This window comes from Pogona vitticeps, chromosome 5 (assembly GCF_051106095.1).
Source record: "Pogona vitticeps strain Pit_001003342236 chromosome 5, PviZW2.1, whole genome shotgun sequence".
NCBI classification, from domain to species: domain Eukaryota; kingdom Metazoa; phylum Chordata; class Lepidosauria; order Squamata; family Agamidae; genus Pogona; species Pogona vitticeps.
The window spans coordinates 34012234-34033530 of NC_135787.1; the positions used below are offsets into that span (position 1 = coordinate 34012234).

At 40.7% G+C, this 21297-nt stretch overlaps 1 protein-coding gene and 1 pseudogene across 4 annotated transcripts in view; both read left to right on the plus strand.

Moving 5' to 3' along the window:
- Positions 1-21297, plus strand: part of JADE1 (jade family PHD finger 1) — a 74946-nt gene that overhangs the window by 12939 nt on the left and 40710 nt on the right. For all 4 annotated transcript variants that reach the window (XM_020781528.3, XM_078376711.1, XM_020781527.3 and 1 more), the window contains exon 2: positions 3616-3690. In XM_020781528.3, the coding sequence (XP_020637187.1) occupies positions 3642-3690 (49 nt within the window). In that variant the 5' untranslated portion in view covers positions 3616-3641. The remainder of the gene's footprint in view (positions 1-3615; positions 3691-21297) is intronic.
- On the plus strand, positions 10170-10324 carry LOC140707847 (U1 spliceosomal RNA; annotated as a pseudogene).

Sequence of the window (21297 nt, forward strand, 5' to 3'; positions counted from 1 at the left end):
AGTCTAGGATAATGTCCCAGATGGAAGGCTTTGGGTAGGAAACAAAATGGTGGCCTGAAACATAAGATGTGGCTAATGGTTTTTAGTTTAAAGTTTATAAACCGTTTGAGTAAACAGTTTGAAGGGCTTTATAAACTTATATATTGATTTTTATGGTAGCTGGAAGATACAGGTGTAAAGAAATTATGGCAAATGTTATAAAATAATACAATTTATTTTTAAAGGAAACTATATAAAAAGGAACCATAGAAATATATATACATATGCAGTACCATATTTTTCCATGTATAAAATGACACTTCCCCTTAAAATAATTAGAGGAAAAATTGATAGTCATTTTATACACGGAAGGCAGCAGCAGGAGGTGATTGTCTCCTTGTGATTGGGCAGTGGCAGCAGCAGTCAATGGGCAGCAGCAAGAGGTGGCTGAGCCCGCTGCTTTTTTTTTGCCTCAGTCTCCACCTCCTCCTCCTCCTCCTGCCTCCACCGCTGGTTGTAGGCTCAGTGATCGTGCAGCCCTTTGACTGCGGCTTTTCCCTTCCTTTTGCTTAGCCTCAGGTTTAGGAAGTGGCGGGGAAAGCTGTGATCAAATTTTCTAATTTGGGGTTAGATAAGGGGGGGTTGTCTTATACATTGGTCGTCTCATAAATGGAAAAAATATGGTGTGTATACACACACACACACACACACAGACTCAGAGTATTTTTCTGTGTATAAGACGCCCCCATGTATGACTCCCCCCCCCCTTTTTCTAAAATTAAGAAATCAATATTTTAAACGTAGAACACACCATGCCGGTCGATTAGCAAATATTCCTAAAGAGGATCGATTATGCCTGTTCTGCCATTTGGTTCCGGATACACTTGATCATATACTGTTTTCCTGCCCAGTTCATTTTTCCATTCGTAAGGCACTACTAGAACCCTGGTTATCTTCCCTGCCGAACACCCCTGAGATTTTTCTGAATGATTCTTCCTCCCGTATCACCGAAGCTGTCGCTATTTTTCTGCTTGAGATTCTTAAATTAACTTCCAAGTTATAACCCGTTGTGTTTATTGTTAGTAATTCCAGCTGTATTTATGCCAATAAAGGTTTGGAGAATGAATGAATGAACGTAGAACACATTTTTATTGGGTAATTAGGTAACATTTATATACCATTATTGTCATATTATGCACCACACTTTAACTTTATTCAGCGTGTGGGCTCAAAACCCTTGGACATTAGGAGTCCCTGTTGCATCTGAGCACTGTTGCAATTGGTTTGCTCAGCATCAGTGGATGTGTAGGAAGATAAGCCTCCTGATTGGAGGCAGCTAAGCCTCCTGGAAGCCTGTTTGCAGAGGCAAAGTATGGGCCATTTTGTTATCTCAGCTTACTTCCATGTATAAGATGACCCTTGATTTTTAGTTTAATGATTTTAGGAAAAAGTAGTGTCTTATACACTGAAAAATACGGGATGTGCATTCTTGTATTGAATGAGGAAACAGAATGAAAAGAAAAAGGAGGAAAATGGTGGCCACCCTGCCAACACAGTAGTTGCTGCTGTTGCTTGTACTGATAATGCAAAAAAAAAAAAAAGCTTTAGTGAAGAAAGACAAAGTTGTTTTATAAACACCTCTGAGAAATTGTTGGAGAATTTCTCCTTCCCCTGGAGAAATTCGGATAAATGTTCTCTCCCACTCCATCCCATTTCTCTTCCCACAAACAGCATGGTGAATTTCATAAGGCCATTTGTTCAGAGCTGTAATTTATACTACCAGGCTGCTAAGCTGTTTTCAGCAATTACCAAGAAGTTGCTTTATTACCTTTGTCAAACTCATTGGTAACCAAATAAATAAGCATACAGTGTGTATATAAGAGACATGTTTTGACTTCTTGCAGCTTTTGTAGAATTCTGGCCAGTCTAGAAAAGAGGGCTGTGTATGGATGGAGTGTTCTACTGTGTTGAAAAGAGCCACGGGCATTGTGCTTTCAGATGTGCAGACAAGTGCTAGGAAACAGAAGTTCTTATTATAGACTAGCATTTTTATGCTTTGTATCTTTGTATCTTTCATACACAACTGTAGCAACACTCCAGCTCCTCTGTTTGTTTTTCTTAATTCCCTGATTTGCCTTTGGGTGTTACAGACAGTTTTCACCCTTTTATATGCTGCCACCAGAGGATTTTCCTCAATCTACCAAATTTCAATAATGAATCACAGCTGTCAACATTAACAAGGTTTATTCATAGGATAACATTTCAATCATACATGGATATCAAAGATGGTCTTATTTTATTCATTCAATATATGTTCTTTTGATTTGAGATATGCTTGCTTAGTTAGGTTTTCTTTAATCATGATATTATTATATTTAAACAGTTTCTTTTATTATTATTGCTTTTAACCACACAAACATTCCAAGACTTGTCCTATTCCTATCTTTTTATCTATTTCCCTTCTCTCTAACACCATCACGGCCCTAACTGCCTAAACTGCCCTTAACTGTCTTTCTTGTCTCCTTTTTTTCTGGTTCCGCCCCTCCTGTCCTGTCATGTCATAGGCTCCCTCACTTGACTGACAGGAGTGTTCTGAGAGCTGTCCATCACAATAACCTATACTGTACTGTGTTGTTACACATTATAAGATTGTTGTTAGCTATATTGGTGAGAGACTGCTACCTGGATTTCTTAGCAGCTATTAGAATAGATATAGGAAATAGCACTCTGCCACTTGACTGCTTTCTGTTTTTAACGTGTTAAGTTGCAAATTAGAAAAAACTGAAGAATCTGGAGATCTTAACAGCAGGAGCATTATAAATGAGAAAATCTGCAGTATCATCTAGTATTTATTTTACTTCAGTGAAGTCAATTTTTATGTTCTTTATGCCATGAACTGACGTTTGCCATGGAGAACTAAATTGAATTAACTTATGTGGAAGCTATATTGGAGGTAGGACTGTGGGCAATTTGAGTGAACTGAAGATTTACCTAAACCACTTTGTATCTGTGGCCTCATTGTTGTTTCGGTATGTCTCCCAGAACTCAGACTTACACATGAATATTGCCATCCAGTAGGCTGTGAGAAGTTAGTGGTGAATGTCAGGATTGAGTCTGAAATTCCACTATAGTTTCTTGTCCTAGGTCATAGTAGAGTGTGTAATGCAGGAACTTTTTCTATTGTTGTTCTACAAAAAGATGTGATATCAGTCAAAATTATTGTTCTAATTAATGTCTAAGGCAGTTGTTACACCTTTTGAGGTGGTTTGTAGGCTGTATAGATACAACCTATATACAGTATACTGTATGCAAAGCATGTGCTGTGTTGGACTTGCTGTTTTTCAATATTAACAATATTTAATAATATTAAAAGCAAATAGAAACATAATTCTGGGTGCAAGAGTTTTTGGATGAACATGGCTTGAGGATAGCATCAGTTATCCTCAGATCTCCTTTCTGGCCATCCCACATGATAAATTTTTGACTAAATATCTTCATGATATGTATTGCTTCACTTTATGCTGCTTCATGTCTTTTGCTTTCATTTCTAGTTCTCATTTATTGAATTTTCTTTGATTTAGAACCTGAGGACTGTTGCTGTTGTTGGGGGTTAACGTCTCTTGTATTCCTTCACAGGCTGCCTGCTGTTACCCGGGAAGATCATGAAACGAGGTCGACTTCCCAGCAGCAGTGAGGATTCTGACAATGGCAGTAAGTCTCTTTTTTGTTGTGCTTGAATCACACCAGAATTAAAACTTACAGTCACAATTTTTAATATGACACTTTAAATAATAAAGGTGGGTATCAGCTGGGTGGAGTGTTAGTAGGGGAAACAAGCTTTGCTAAAATCAAACGGATATTAGTAGCTGAAAAGCAGTAAGGCATCCCAAGGGTTTGCTGTTGATTACACAGCATGCAATAATACGTCTCTAATTTTTTTTTAAATGAAGTTCTTTCTGGCAGTAAATGTTCAAGAAAATGTACACAGTATCATTTACGAATGTTGTCAAGTCTTCGGGATGAAACCTTGATTTATAGCTATGGATAAAGCTAATTTCACTGTTACTTTGAGAGATAGTAGCCTTCAGCAGGAGGAGAGATTTCCCAAGTAGTAGTTTGTGAAGGCTTTTGTGAATGGCTCTTTAAGTTGATGGTGATGACACCAAGTAGAAAAGTTGTTGGGAATGCGGTGACTTTTCCTTCATTTATGGGTTCATCATTCATGGCCAAGTTTGTGTTCAAACTGAAATGCTGTTGTTATGGGGCATAACATAGTAAAAATAATAGCCTGTTTGGGACATTTGGATTGCCATGTTTGCAGAACAGAAGTTTAGATTGTGACCCAGTGGACGGGGAGAGTTTCTTTTTTATTTGTGTTTATCACCTAATATGCCTCTGGTGTTTTTGCAAAAGCACATACTGCTCAATTAATTATTTGTAAGTGCATACGTTTTCTGAGCTCTTTCTCTGTGTTTTGTCTATTAATATTACAGTAGATGTTCCCAGTTGAGGGAAATTGACATGACTGTAATGATTTTTAATTGTAATTATTTATGATTGGTTATTTGAAGCTTCTTATTACACACTGGCTGTCCCGAGAGAGCTTTTTGTGAGAAATGTGTGGATAGTCTCAGTTGTAGTAAGTTATACTTAGGTAAGCATATTATTGAGAGAAGTGAGTTTATGAAACCAGTCCTTAGAGACTAGTTTTCCTTTTAATTTTTTTTGTAAAAAAGCAAGAAGTTTGTAGGCACTAGACTTTGCTATCAGAGCCATTGCAAACTGTGATTATTAATGATAAAACTAACCAGCAGATTAGGATTTTAGCAGCTTTTAATGGCACCACTTTTGAGGACTTCTGCTTCTTCACATAATAAAGATAGCAAGATTTGTGTCCTACAGGTTTGATATTATCATAGGACCACTTTACTGAGGTACAGAGCCAGCTTATGCTACTGCAGGGCAACTTTGTGATGGTGTGGGTTGTAAATTGTTTCATGAGCCGTGCTTTAGGTGAAGTAATCACATGACTACAACATTGTCTGCCCACTGCCGCACAGATCTCTTAGGTGGATTGATGTAAGTAAGCGCAATTTAAATCAGCAATTTAGATCATGATTTATCAGAGAAAACTGATTTAAATTGATTATTTCCATAATATTTCCTCAGGTGTGTTTCTTGAGTCATACAAATCTGGCCACTAGAACATGTTAGTTTAAAAGTAAGTAGAGTAACCTACAGTATCAAGAATGGTATGATGTTTGTACAGTGGTGCCTCGCCATATGAACTTAATCGGTCCTAGAACTCCGGTTGTAACTCAAAATGGTTGTAAGTGGAAGCACCATTTCACATTGAAATGCGTTGAAATGTAATTAATCCATTCCAGCCGAAGAAAAAAATCACACACACAAAAAATCAAGTTTTCAAAAAGCAGAAAGCAGCACCTTATCTTACCAGGCAGTCCGAAGCCTCCTCCGATCCCACTCACTCTAATTGTTGGGGTGAAAGAGCTACAAAGAAGCAGTCTTTCCGCCTACCAACAGTTAGCAATTTGAATTTCCTGCCTTTTTCTGTTTGTAACTGGAAGCTCCGACCGCAAGGCAAAGCAAAATTTTGGAGCTGATTGTAACTCGAAATGGTCATATGTTGGGACATTCGTAAGTTGAGGCACCACTGTACTTTTAAAAGATAATATGATAAACCATTTCCTTTTCTGCCCTAAGGATGGATTCCCCCCCCCCAAAATATCCCCCAAAGGGTTGTATGCCCCAGAAAAGCCACTTTTATTTTCCTGTAGCAAAGCATAGGGGTCTTTTCTTTCCCTTTCGCAGATTGCATCTCTGCTTTAACTAATGTTCCCGCCAACCCAGCAGTTCGAAAGCATGCATATGCGAGTAGATAAATAGGGACCACCTTGGTGGGAAGGTAACAGCGTTCCGTGTCTAAGTCGCACAGGCCATGTGACCACTGAAAATTGTCTTCGGACAAAACGCTGGCTCTATGGCTTGGAAACGGGGATGAGCACCGCCCCTAGAGTCGAACACGACTGGACAAAAATTGTCAAGGGGAACCTTTACCTTTTACTTTAACTAATGTGTCTGCCTTGCTCGGCCCCTTTCCATCCACAAGAGCAGTTTCACTCTGATTGTACTTTTTATATCATGTAAGCTTAGTCAACTGAGAAACAGAAAATGAAAGGCCAGGACTTCAACTAAGGACCATCGTTGATTAGGGTTGGAGGAACTGCTCGAACTAGTTTCATAACATAGAATGCTTAAATAAATGCCTAGTTTTGACTGTAAGCAACTCAGTTTGTGTGAGTTTAATTTATTTTTAAGAAACAGTGAGTGCATGTTTATAGCTACCTTTGTGAGTTACAATTGTTAGCATTAACAATCATTTTTACATGAGTGTGAAGAAAGAAAAAAATATTTCATTCAAACACCACTTTTCTCTTAATATAGAGACACAAGGTAGCTTACAAAATTACTGTGAACTAAGCACACAGCTAAAAACTATAACTCAGCCCACAAAAAGTTGTTCTATTAAAATATAATGCTTATGTTAAAAGATCACTAACTAAAAACAATGAAAAATATTTAGGCAAGAATCATTGTTGATTTAATTTTTTTATAACTTGTTCTGGCAAATTGATGAAGTGCTGGGGTGCCCCTTGGACATATGCCTGATGGTTCGCCCAGTGACATAACCAAAATATGCACCACAGCACATTGTCAGCTGTGGCAAGCTCTACAAACCTTACACAAACATCAGTAGAATTTTAGCCTTAAAACACAGAAGAGTAGAATCATAGAATACTGAGTTAGAAGGGTTCTATAAGGCCATTGAGTCCGCCTCCCTGCTCAGTGCAAGAATCCAAAGTATATCTGACAAAATGGTTTCTAATTTTTTTTTCTTGAATGGCACCAGTGTTGGAGGACTCACTACTTCCCAAGACAATAGGTTCCATAGTCATACTGCTCTAACAGTTAGGAAGTTTTTCCTTACATTCTACCATAATCTGGCTTGCTGTAAATTGAGCCCATTATTATATTTTCTACACTGTGGGATAAGGGACGTGGTGGCGCTGCAGGCTAAACCGCAGAAGCCTGTGCTGCAGGGTCAGAAGACCAGCAGTCGTAAGACCGAATCCACGCGATGGAGTGAGCTCCCGTCACTTTGTCCCAGCTCCTGCCAGCCTAGCAGTTCGAAAGCATGCAAATGCGAGTAGATAAATAGGGACCACCTCAGTGGGAAGGTAACAGCGTTCCGTGTCTAAGTTGCACTGGCCGTGTGACCACGGAAGATTGTCTTCGGACAAAACACTGGCTCTATGGCTTGGAAACGGGGATGAGCACCGCCCCCTAGAGTCGAACACGACTGGACAAAAATTGTCAAGGGGAACCTTTACTTTTACCTTATACTGTGGGATGATCGAGAACAGATCCCTTCCCCTCTCCTGCATGGCAGCTGTTCAAGTATTTGAGAGCGCTATCATATCTCCCTTCCGTTTTCTTTTCTCAAGGCTAAACATGTCCAATTCTTTCTGTCACCGTCCAGGATATCCCAGGCAGACTCTCACCAGGGGCAAAGGCACCAGGACCCAGTCCACCACACACAGTATCAAGTACCAAGGCACTCAATGCATAGTTGGTTGTGACCAAGTGGAGGCGAGAGCACAGGGCTTGGGGAACAGAGCTGGAACAAGGCACCAAGATGCAGGAGGCAAGCAGAGGCAAAAACAGGGGTGGAGGCAGGAACAGGAGCTAATGCAGGAACACTGGAGTCCAAACACAGAGATGTAGGAGGCAAGAGCAAGGGGCCAAGGCAGGAACAGGAGCAGATGCAGGAATACTGGAATGCAGGGACTCAGAAGTTCAGAAGCAGCAAGGCAGTCAGCACACCACAACACAGCCAAAGACCTTGGCTGTGACCAAGCTGAGGCAAGAGCACTAGGCTGGGAGCCAGGTGCTCTTGCTGGGATCACGGAGGACCGGGATCACGGAGGCGGAACAAGGCACCATGATGCAGAAGACAAGCAGAAGCAAGCAGGGACAGGAACACTGGAGTCTAGACACAGAGATGCTGGAGGCAAGAGCAGGGGTCAAGGCAGGAATAGGAACACTGGAGTCCAGATGCAACAATTCCAGAAGAAAAGCAGGGGTCAAGGTGGGAACAGGGACTCCAGAGCAACATGGCCAAAGATGTTTGTTGCCGAGGCAAGGTCTGTGAGGGAGAGCCACCCCTTAAATAGGCCTTCCCTCCAGGTTTCCAGGTGAGCCTTATGAGTGGCCCAGCATACAATTGTATTTAATATGAAGAAGCAAGAGATAATCAGGTGAATTTCTGTATGAGAATGCTGGATAACCTAGAAATGTATCCTCAGTACTGCAGAGGAATGTAATTAATCCACATATCAAGTTTCTAGTGAGACACCATTGAAGTTGAGTCTGCACTTCCGAGGGCTACTCATGCTATTACCTGATAGACATCCTGCCTGAGATGGCAGAGTTACCGTATTTTTTGCTCCATAAGAAGCACCGGACCTTAAGACGCACATAATTTTTAGAGGAGGAAAACAGGGAAAACATATTCTGAACCAAATAGTGTAATAAAATATTTAATAAACTATAATAACATTTGAACCATGTAAAGTGAACAGCAGTCAACAGTGGCATTAAGAACCATTACCACTGTCATTAACAAATGGAGAGACTTAAAGCTTTGTGTACTCTAGTTTATGTACCATAAATTTGTGTACCATAAATTTAATTCAAGTACATATAGACCATTATTAGCCAGTGATAAGACCTTTACCATGCTACCTATATTTTACATTTCCTTTCATCCACCTCCTCCCCATGCTTATAGAAATGTCTCAATGACAGATGAGATTGTTGTGCAACTCTGCCCATCTACAGCTCAAGCCTATATTAAGTTAGAAATGGTTTGTCTTATTTGGCACTGCATTGAGAGGTCCCTTTTAGTTGTGTGGAGGATAAATAGTGGAATTAAACTATTTAACAGCTGGTTTTCCTTATTTACTTTAGGTTATACAAAAGAACAGCAACACAAAGCTTAACCCATTCAGCAGCAGTAGCACATGCTCAGCATAAGACCAAATCTCGGGTTTCTGACATAATTCAACATTTATAGCATGCAAGGCACAACAGCCATGAACAATGTTCTTCACGAGCCAAAAAAACTGAATACAAACTATAGTAGCTGAAATCAGGACGCAGGTACTGTAATCCAGTTAGAAGTCAGGAGGTACAGTTAGTTTCCTTGCTGCAACACGCTTTGGAAATACATTCTCTGTTAGATGCCCAGAACTAGTTGAAAAGTTTGCAAGTAGAATCCAAATTTCTTATAAGAATGCATTGAAAATTAATTAATGCATTCTTATGGGAAAAAAAGTCAGAAACTTTTAAAAAATTAAAGTCACTTACCAGGTACTGTAGACTGAGCCCAGCTCTTCATAGTGCCTTGGTAGACCCCAGAATAGTCAAAAAAGAGCCCCAAACAGCTAAAAGCCAGCAGGCAGCCAGCAGCCATTTTGTGCTCTTCTCCGCTCCTGCCCCCCCCACACCTAACAGCTGATCGGCACTGGTCTGAAAAGCTTCCCAGGCAAGCAGGTTTCAACTCAAATGGAGCACCTGTTCACCCAAGCATGGTTTAAGCCAAAACAAGCAGCTTTTAAAGAAAAACAAGCAGATTTTTAAGGCAAGCATGAACGTTTCTACACAAGCAGGTTTCAACTCAAACAGAGCACCTTTTCACCCAAGCACAGTTTAACCCAAAACAAGCAGCTTTTAAACTAAATTTTACATTTTAAAATGACAATCCCAGGCAGTCCCAGGACTCTCTCTCCCAGCTCTCTAACTGCTTGTACTAGCAAGGAAGCAGACAAGCAGCCTCTTCACTAACTGAAAGTTTAAATTTCCCCGCTTTCCCTGCCTTCCCCGCATATTAGGTATGCTAATATCTGTGCACTGGAAGATTGTGGGAGGAACATTCCATCCCCTGATGGGGGTCCTGTGGGGCACCCCAAAACACTGAGTAGGTCTCTTGGCCTCTTTCGGGACTGGGGCTGTGCAGCCCTGCTCTGATCAGGAGGTGCAGCTGGGGTGTCACCATGCCTTTGGGGGATAGGGCACAGAAAGGGGAAGAATTTTCAGTGGCCATTCTAACTCATACCTGGCAGGGGAGATACCATTATTGTAAAAGTGGTTTTCCCAGGGTAAGGCCCATCTATTGCACTTTGGATGTGCTGACCCCTGTGATTTCCCTGAATGTGGGAAAATCACCTGCCTAAGTGGGGGACTGTGTTTATGGTTTCCCCTGGTCTTTGTAGAATCACCCTTTGGTCCTTGGCTGTTTTCACTGCCTGCTGCCATAGGCCTGTTGGCCTTGCTGGTTTTCCAGGTGGGCTGCAGGAAGCAGATCCTGGAAAGCTAGCAGTGCAGAATGGTGAGGTCCAAACAGCAAGCAGTCTCTGGTGCCAGTTCAGAGGCCTCCCAGCATGGTAGTGGGAGGCTTCTGGGTAGTGGTAGCTGAATCCTTTTTTTACTGTATTTACTCCATAAGACGCACATACTTTCTCCTCCTCTATTTGGGGGGGGGGGGAGTGTGTCTTATGGAGCAAAAAATACTCATATTGGTGTTGAGGATCTCCAGACTTCAATAACTATGTTTAGATGTCGTGTCAGAATAATTCCGAACATTGCTTAATATATTTGAGCAGACAAAGTTATGATCTGGTGTTCTTGCCTGGTCGGGATCTGTGTGTGGATGTGGGAGGTGTCAGTTAGTTTCTTGTTCAAGGACAAGCTGTTTATGACTTGAGGTTTATCTTTACATAGATTCTAAGCCTGGTTAGGTTGATTCATCTTGGAGGCTGATGTCTTCTGATGCTTTTTCCTCATTGCGTCTGGTGCTCTGGTGGAATCAATGGATGCTGCAAGCAGATGCCATATAGGGCAGAAGAAAGAGTGGAAAGGAAAACTTTTCTGACTTCCCATTGTGTATTCACTAGAAAGGCCTGGAAACAGGAGAAGGAATAGCAGAACTACATGGAATGTGGAATTCTATTCTCATTTCCTTATTGTTTGAGAAATCCTGTGGGATTATTAGAGGCCTTAGATTGTATATCTCAATTAAAAATCCAGTCATCCTGACATATTAGGGATGTTCTCTAATAAATGCATAACTTTTAAAGTAAATATAAAAATGTTAATATTATAGTATAATTTCTTAGTATCATTTCAGAAATTCTATCTAAATTCTAGGGTTGGGTTGAAGAAATCCAAAAGATCACAGAAAATCATGGATTCAGCTAAATGCCCCAATTTGAAAAGAGCTACTTCAAGCCTTTACATTTTTTCATAACAAACCCTTTAATCTATCATAAACAATGCAACAAATTGATATGGATACTATATATTAATATTCTGTGGGAAAAGATCATGTATTTATCAACCTTATAGTCTTATCAGCATGATGATTAGGATTGAAAGATAAAATCAGATCATCCCCTTAAATATTTCACTTACTGTGAAGGCACTATTAGAATCTTTATAAATTAAATTATAAATTGCTTTTTTAAAAAATATTTTATTTTTTTTAAACATAAGGGGTGACAAAGGAAAAAGGGAGTTGGGATTTGTGAGGGAGAGGGGAAACATGACATACTAATATCCAATCTATACCTATTGCCATATCAGATTTGAAATCATTCTATTTACTCTTTTCTGCCTCGTATGTAAAGTTCTTATTTCACTATATATATTCAGCTACTGCCTGTTGATTCAATCCATTTATTAAATAAGTCCCATCTTTCTGTTGCCTTTTGCAGGGGTTGGTCTTTCATGACTTCTGATAAGATATTCATTTCGGCTATTTCCCGTATCTTTTCAATAAGATCTTATAAATTATATTATAAATTGCTGAATGACCAACAAAGAAGCACAGTATCTGACCAGGAGAAAATAGAGAAGGTAGAAACAGTATACTAAAGAACTGAACAGAAGGAATAAAAGGATGACAAGACTCCTTTGAAGAGGAATCCTATGGTGAAACACCTGCAGTTCTGGAAAGGAAAGTGAAAGCTGCTCTGAAAGTGCTAGGAATAAATAAATCACCAGGGTTAGATGGAATACTGATATAACTGTTTCAAGACACAGAGAATGAATCTGTCAAAATCCTAACGAGAATATGCCAACAAATGTGGAAAACAAAACAGTGGTCCACAGACTGGAAATGCACAATACAGTGGACCCTTGACTTACCGATGGCTTGACTTACAGACTTTTTGAGTTACAGACTTCTCTGGCCACAAAATTTAGGTTTGACTTGCAGACTGAGATTTGACTTGCAGACCAGAAAAAAACCAAAATGGTACAAAAACGGCCTGTTACGGGATTAATCGGTTTTCAATGCACTGTAGGTCAATGGAGACTTGACTTACAGACTTTTTGACTTGAGAACCGCCTTCCAATACGGATTAAGTTCTCAAGTCAAGACCCCACTGTATACATTCTAGTCCCTAGGAAAGGAGATGCCAAGGAATGCAGTAACTATAGGACCATTGCTTTCATTTTGCATGCAAACAAATTGATGATCTAAGTGTTGCAGTAGAAGCTTTTACCTTATATGGCAATACAAGAAATGCCTGGTGTTCAATCATAGAATACAGTGGGCCCTCCACTTACGAACGGCCCTAGTTGCGAACATTTCAGGTTACGAACCCGATCTCATCGCAAGTAGTAGAACCTACTTCTGAACGCGGATCAGGTTACAAACCCAAAAGGCAGGGAGAAAGGGTGGGAAAGCCCTTTGAGAGCTCTGAAGCTGCCGATCGCAGCGGCGGGGACCTGGGAGGATCGGGGCGGAGGGAGGGAGTGGAGGAGGAGTAGCAGTAGCAGCAGCTCCCTTTCCCGCCTGTGGCTGCTCAGCCCGTCGCCTGCCCTGAGCTCTGTGGAGCATGGTGTGAACGGCTGCCAAAGGCAACCTCTCCCTCCCTGGATTGCTCGGCTGCTTCATTGCTGCCTGGCTGGCGCGCGTGCCCGCCTGCTCAGAGGATTCCGTGCGCGCCTCGAAGCTGGAGTATTGGCATTCATGTCCCCCTTGGGTCACAAGAGACCAGCTCGAAGGTAGGCGAGATGCTTGGACGGGGGCTCTGCTCCGCGCCCGCGGAGGGAAGAGGGAAGAGGAGCTCCTTGATTCCTGCCGAACGGATTAATTGTTTTTCAATGCATTCCTATGGGAAATGCTTTTTCTAGTTACGAACTTTCCTACTTACGAACGTCCTTCCAGAACGGATTAAGTTCGTAAGTAGAGGGCCCACTGTAATTGAATTGGAAGGGACCTATAAAGCCATCAAGTCCAACTCTCTGGTCAGTGCAGGAATCCAAGTCAAAGCAGATCTAACAGATGGTTGTTCAGTTTTTTCTTGAATGCCTTGAAGTTGGAGTGCTCACTACCTACTGAGGTATTTGGTTCCATAGCCATACTACTCTAACAGTTAAGAAGCTTTTCCTGATACTCAGCGTAAAGCTGAATTCCAAAAAGGAAGAGAGCTACTCAAGATTATATTTCAAATATCCACTGGCTAGTGAAGAACACCAAAGAATGTTAGAAGACGATCTGTCTGTGCTTTATAGACTATTTTATAAACTTTGACTGTGTAGGTCATGAGAAACTATGGTTTGTTCTGAAAGAAATAGGTGTTCTTCAGCACTTGATTGTCTTATATTGTGGATAAAAAGCTACAATTAGGACAGAATATGGAGAGACAAAATGGTTTCCTATAGGCAAAGGTGTTAGATAAGGGAGCATTGTATCCCCTTATCTTTTCAGTCTGTATGCAGAACATACCACACAGAAAGACAGACTAGATTCAGATTAAGTAGGAGTGAACATTGGTGGAAGAAATATCAGTAATTTAAGATATGCAGATGACACCCTTTTCTGGCAGATGGTAATACCTCGTGTTGTTGATGAAATCAACTGGTGGCAGCTGAGGGGCACGTAGAGTGAGCTCCTAGTTTGGTGAAACAATCAGGGGCCATGTGAAATCTTGACAAGGACCCACATGAAAAACTTCTTATGTTCAATAAATGAATTACCACTGTATATGTATATTTAAGGTGGGGGAAACTCTCCATAGATTTAATTTCAGTTTTGCTTTGACCTGCAAAGCCGAAAGGCTGAATTCATAACTTGGTATTGGGCTGGATTGTTGTGACCTGGGGCTGCCATTCACCTTTGAACACATCAATAAAACATCAGTGTATTCTTGTGTACTTCCAATGACTTCCCAAGAAATAGTAATTTTGTGGCCTGTACAACAGAACTATTTGATTTCTGATTCAAGTCTTTAAGAATCTAAAAATGATTTCCTGCTCAGACAACTATAAAACTGCCAGGGTTGTCTAATATTATATTGAAATCCATTTTTAAAAAAATAATGCTGAGTGACTCACTCTTCTCTAGCACATAAATAGCCATTTTCCCTGGTTGTTGTGACAAGTTAAGAACTCCTCCTGAAAACCACATAGGATTTTTAAAAATATATATTGGAAAAGGGTGGACTTTTCTTTTTTTCCAAGCAAACACCATGTTACCAACACTCACTATAGTTGTCTGTTGGCAAGAAGGCTAGTAAAATTTCTTTATGGATAAGTATTTTTTATGAATTAGTTTCAAGTTCAGGTTAATATTATGCAGCCAGTACGATGACATAAGGAATAGTATTGTTGAAGTACAACTCATTAAAAGTTAATGCTGCCCTTCCGTATAGAGAGGAATCTGATGTAGGCCTCAGTGAACAGCAGGGAATCTGGGACAGATAATATTTGTGCACTCCTCCTGCCTTACAGCTCCCAGAAGACTCTCTCGTTGTGTAAGATTCACAAACTGTCTAGAACAGTGGTTCTTAACGTGGGCAATAATACCCCCCAGGGGGCGATTTCATTTTTCAGGGGGGCGGTAGAATGAAAAGGGGCGGTGTGGGGGCGGTGGAACAGAAGGGGGTGGTAGGGGGGCGCTGGAGTGAGCCAAACCTGTGAAGGCGGCTGCAACCATGGTGCTGGCAGTGGATCCGATGCCACCGCTGCCGCCAGACGATCCAGCTCTTTCTGCCTGTCACGACTCGCCTCTCTTCCTTAGGGGAGCACTGAGTGTGAATTGGGTGGAAGGAAAGGGTCTCTCAGGCCCCATCCTCGTCTGGTGAAACACTGCCTTGCACCCGGGTGGGGAGGGAGAGACGAGCCCCGTTTGTCCATCCTGCCTTCCTGCCCACCTTCCTGCCCGTTGCAAAGGAAGCGTGGAGAGAAACGGGTTGGATTGGGGTGGCGCATCAGGATTTCTAGGGACAGGGCTGGCTCGGGTCATCCTGGGTGGGTGGGAATTCAGCAGCTTTTCCAGCTTTTCTTGTTGTCCTGTTGTGGCTGGCTGGCTGTCAAGGGGGAAGAAAGTTGACCTGGCTGACTTTAAATGGCTTTGAGGGACGTCGGACTTGATATCTTCCCCTGTCTTCCATGTACACTCTATGTGTAAATCCTCTGGGAGAGAAAGCTCTCAAATTGAACTGAGAGCGCTGAGGGCAAAACCCATGGGACTGTCATAGAGAGACTTAAGCAAATGCACCGTGGAAAGTAAGCCGCTCCTCTTTCTTCCTGAACCCTGAGGATCCGTTCAGTGAAGGTGCAGCATGTCAGTGGCTTGAGTATAACAGTTTGCTTCAAGAAGGGGGTGGCAGGGGTGCTCCACAAGGTTTAGACTACAACTCCCACAATCCCCTGCCCTTGGCTCACCTTCCTGCCCATTGCAGGTTTGGGGTGGCTCACCATCTCTCATTGAGCTATCCAGTAGTTCAGTTGTTTATTGTTCTGTTGGGTACTTAGAAAGTTGTTTTTAAGGTAATTTGTTATGGATATTGTTGTAACTGTCTCCCCCCAAAGTAATTTGTGTGAGTAAATGTTGCAAAGAGTGTTAGTTACTCATTACTTTCTGACTGCTGTAAAACCCTTAGGACTGTGAAGTGATTGGCATAAACCTTGAAAATTATTCTCAAAATCTTCTGAAAAGATAATGTGAAAATGTTACATTAAACAAGTTTCATGCGTAGAAGGTTGCTTTGGTCAACAGACTTTTACATTATTCTAACAATGCTCCTTGAATTAAAAAAAAATTAAACTGCTACAAGGCAATATACAACCCTAATTTGCTTCTCTATTTCCTTAATACAAAGTCTACTGTCTACAGAATTTCTCTCTAACTTTGCTCTGCCTTTTCAAAAAAAAATTATTTTGAGACCCAAGTGGGTTGCTATCTTGAATTTAGAGTTCAGACAGCAGCAAAATCAATATTCCTTTCCTTTCAAACAAATACTCTATTATTCTAAGATTCTCTGATTTTTAAGATTCTGTTAGAACTTGTAACTGAAGTTACAATTGCTGGCATATTATTGCCAGCAATGGCAATAATATGCCAGCTGACATATTATTGGTCAGTATGAAAACTAAGTCTTTTGGTGAAACTAGAATGGGGCATTAATACATAGTCCTGGCTATATTTTCATCAGGATGTGGCCAGAATTCATGGAGACATATTGTTTTTAATTGCCACCCTTTAGGCACATTTAAGTGTCAGAGGTAGTTTGTGGAAGATGAAGTGAAGCTTTTATCAAGCTGCATTTTTCAAGCTTTGGAATACACAGGCTTGTGTCCAGGAAGGATCATCTTGCTGGTGGAAGGAGAAATTAGGCTGCTTCCCTACCGCAATATTCTTTCTCCTGTGCTGCCCTCATTCTTCATTGCCACCACACCAAGCTCAGTTACCCAACTCACACTTAACAGCAGATCTGAAGTGGTCTGGAAGAGGGAGGGGCATCACTGAAAACTATCTCCTTCCCTCTTCTGAAAGGGGACAGTGCCTTCTATCAGTGGAGTGACTTCCACTGGATAAAAACCTCAGCACCAGCCTCTTTGCCTTGGCCTGCTGGACAAGGGTCTCTTCAAATTGGGAGAGGCCGTGATGCAACGCTTGCCTCCAGGCTGAAGGCTCAGACGCCAGGGTTTCCCATCTGTTGAGGTCCATTCCTGAGGCCTTCAGATCCCACTTGCAGATATCCTTGTATCACAGCTGGGGTCTCCCTCTGGGGCAATTTTGCTGCACTAATTCTCTGTCAAAGGGATCTGATGTTGAGCCATCAAAAACTACGGTGCCCTTCATTCCCTCACGAAAGGACCTGATGATGTTAAGGAGTTGAGGTGGACATCCAATCTTGGGAAGTATTTTAAAAAGGCCATCCCTGCTAACCAAATCAAAGGCCTTTGTGAGATCTATGAAGTCCACAAAGAGTGGCTGCTGTTGTTCACTACATTTCTCCTGCAACTGTCTGAGGGAGAATACCATGTCAGTGGTGGATCTCTTAGCTCAAAATCCACACTGTGATTCTGGATAGACTGTCTGCAAGCACCTGGAGTCTCTTCAGCACAAGATGGGCACACATCTTCTCTACAACGCTGAGAAGAGAGATACCATGGTAGTTATTGCAGTCGCCCCTGTCTCCTTTGTTCTTATACAGTATGACGATGTTTGCTTCATTTTTGAATTCTTGTTGTGCTCTGTAAAACATTTTGTGTGTCTCTTTGCATTGTACTTTTTTAACGTGCACTCCAGTTCAATATTATATTTTTGGTTTCTTGGTTTTATGGTTTCAATTTTTTGTTGTGCTCGTCGTGTAAACTTTTTGTGTAGATATATATTTTTGTTGCTCTGATTTTAGTTGCTTTCCTTCTGTAAAAATTTTCTTTGTGTCTTTTTAACCCTTTTAATAGTGTGCATGAATATATATTTTCCTCGAATCTTAATTTAGTTTACAAGTTTTCATCTTGAAATTTTTAGCTCCTGCATTGCGGTTTTTTATGCCCTTTTTATATTTCTTTTTGCATTTTAAAATTCACTTGTAACTAAATCATTAATGTTACTGTTTTTCTCAGACATTTCATTTTCTTGCAATTGAATTTTATTTTCAGGGGTCATTGAATTTAAGTGTCATAGATAGATAGATAGATAGATAGATAGATAGATAGATAGATAGATAGATAGATAGATAGATAGATAGATAGATAGATAGATAGATAGATATGATATGATATGATATGATATGATATGATATGATATGATATGATATCACCGCGGGGAGGGGGGGCAATGATAACTTCCTCAATGGCTCAAGGGGGCATTTCTTTTTGCATTTTAAAATTCACTTGTAACTAAATCATTAAATGTTACTGTTTTTCTCAGACATTTCATTTTCTTGCAATTGAATTTTATTTTCAGGGGTCATTGAATTTAAGTGTCATAGATAGATAGATAGATAGATAGATAGATAGATAGATAGATAGATAGATAGATAGATAGATAGATAGATAGATAGATAGATAGATAGATAGATAGATTGATATGATATGATATGATATGATATGATATGATATGATATGATATGATATGATATGATATGATATGATATGATATGATATCACCGCGGGGAGGGGGGGCAATGATAACTTCCTCAATGGCTCAAGGGGGCATTTCTTTCAAAAAGGTTAAGAACCACTGGTCTAGAATTATATTTTGGGAGATGTGTCAGGCTGTTGGGAAAAAAAGGGAAAACTGCTGTTTACTGTTTTTATTTGTGGAAACCTCCAGTGGATGAAAAAAGTCTCTTGTGAACAGAACAACATTGGATCTGTACAGAAGTATTTTATAGCTATAAAAGATATGCCTGCAGTTGTGTCTACTTAGAAGTAGAATACTGACAGAAGTAGAATACTGACAGCAGCCTTTGATAGATTCGCAGCTCATCTGCTGTGTTGGATATCTGCTTTTTTTTTTTTTTTGGTTGAGAATGGTTTGTTTTGCAGGCCCTTTCCCCTGCAGAGTGTTTGCCCTCTGGCTCATTGTGGCCTGCCTTGTGTGGGACTGGTGGGCGGATTGTCTGTGATACCATGATCTTGGCAGGCATAGAAGGAAGTCTGAAATAAGGTTTTATAATGGTGGGTTGGCAGCGCAGGCTGTTCTAACCACTTCCATTTTCTGCTCCAGCTGCATGGGTTTTCCACCAAATTGTGCTGTTGGCAAGTGCCCACTCTTTCTCAAAGAGAGGCCAGAAAGAAGCTCAGCAGACAGAAATACCAACACGAAGCAAGAGCAGTGGTTAGGCATGCCTCTATGCTGGAAATTGTTGTGCCGTCTGGTTTAGCAATGTAGAAGTGTTGTATTTACTGTAGGGGAAAGTGTGTGCAGCCTCCAAGAGTGCTCAGGCTTTGAAGTGTCAATGAAAAGACAGCAGCCTGGAGTGCTCCTAGGACGCAGCTGGATGCTCTGCAGCTGCTTTTACAACAGTGTTCTGCATTATGCATTCTGTAGCTAATCTTCTGCCATGCAGCGTAGCATATTGGCTGCTGGGTGTGCTCCCTGGGACATCAAATCGGTTTTGGCAGCTTCTGGGGACATGTTCATTTTAAAAATGTTGAAATCTTTCCCTCACCCCTCAGGTTTCAGGGGGAAAGGTGCATACAGCAAAATACGCAAACTCTTGCACCATATGCTAATGTGGGGTGATGTCATTCAACAAGATACATGCATGTTGAATCTGAAAGTATCATTTGTGGTCAAGCGTGTTACTGTTTTTCACAGATTTCCGTTGTTTTGAGTTCTTGATTCTCACTTTTCTTTTAATATGGTAACTGTTGGGTTTTGTAATCTCATTTGTATAAATTAAATGCCATTGAGCTGATATGGAGACATAGAAGGTTTGACTATACATAGAAGGTTTTTAGAACATCTTTTTCTTGAGTGCAGTGATTCTTTTCAATGACATCAGGACTACGCCTATCTTGTCCAATTTCTCCCTCTCTCAATTTTACTGCTTAGTTGTAAGCCGTAAGAAAGCAGCATACCCAATGATAATTGTGAGTAAGGCTTGAATAATGGTTGTTGTGGTTTTTCAGGCTCTTTGGCCGTGTTCTGAAGGTTGTTCTTCCTAGCATTTTACCAGTCTCTGTGGCCGGCATCTTCAGAGGACAGCACTCTGTGCTCTGGTGTAGTTGGCTTGGGAGTGCCAAGGCTTGAATAGTACTTTGTCATTAACTTTGGTGAGTTTTCCCTTGTTGGTTTAAACTTACTGGACAGTTGCTGATCTTTTTGCCACTCATGGATGAAATATGGCAGAGGAGTGCTTTTATTATTTAAATCAAGGTAGTTGGTGGGCGGAGAGAAATATATTTCTTTGTCTGATTTCAGCAGTGCCTGAGTATGTTCTAAGCTAAGTGTAGAATCCATATCAAATGCAAACCCTGCGTGCCTATGTTTTCTGTATAATTCCAGGTGTCATATTGGGATTTCTTTATTTTTGTCTGTTGTACAGTAATTTTCATACTACAGTTGCAAAATGATTTTGGAGAGAGCACCTCTTCAAGAAAAGGTTAAATCTTAACAATCTGGCTTTGGAAGACTTACATGCCTTGAAAGGGCTTGGTAGCATTGCTTGCAATGTTGTAGTGACTACAGGTATAAAAATACTTCTTGATTTACTGCATCCATCTTGCCACTCATCTACACTGATGCTAAATTCTGCCTTCTCTCTCTCGTGATGTGGACGTAACAGGAGTGAAATGTATTTGAAGTGGAATGCATTTTGAGTTGTAATGTTGGTGACTTCTTTAAAGGTGTAGTGTCCAATTGAAAATGGACATATTGTCTTCAGATTTCTGAAACCTGCAAACAAAATTTCACTGTAGTTCAGATTTATTCTCTTGAAAAATCACTTGATAAACACTTCTGAAGATAATTTGGGGCCATGACTCTCTGAAATGTTAACCCCACCAAATTTGACTATTAATTTAGTACATTTTGTGTGTAGGGTATGCAATTAACCTGTGCTCCCATAAAATAAACCAAAGTGGTTCTACCTAGAACAAAATACATTTGCAGCTATGTAACACCAGATAGCCACAACAGCAAACTAAAACCAGTATGTAAAACTCAGCATATGCAGGTAGTAGTCTCATGATTTCCTACATGTATTATGTTGGGCCTGCAGTTCAGCCATAAACCGCGATATTCTGCATATCAGTTGAAGCCATTTTGTTTAATTTAGTATTTGATCAATTCCATAAATTCTTCTGGAAGCTCTGTAAAACATATTTATATGAGATGGCATTCTAAGGACATGGGATATTGTTTTTCTCTAAAACATGATATTTTCTAGAATCTTTTGTTACCTATCTGAAACCCTTACGAAAGTG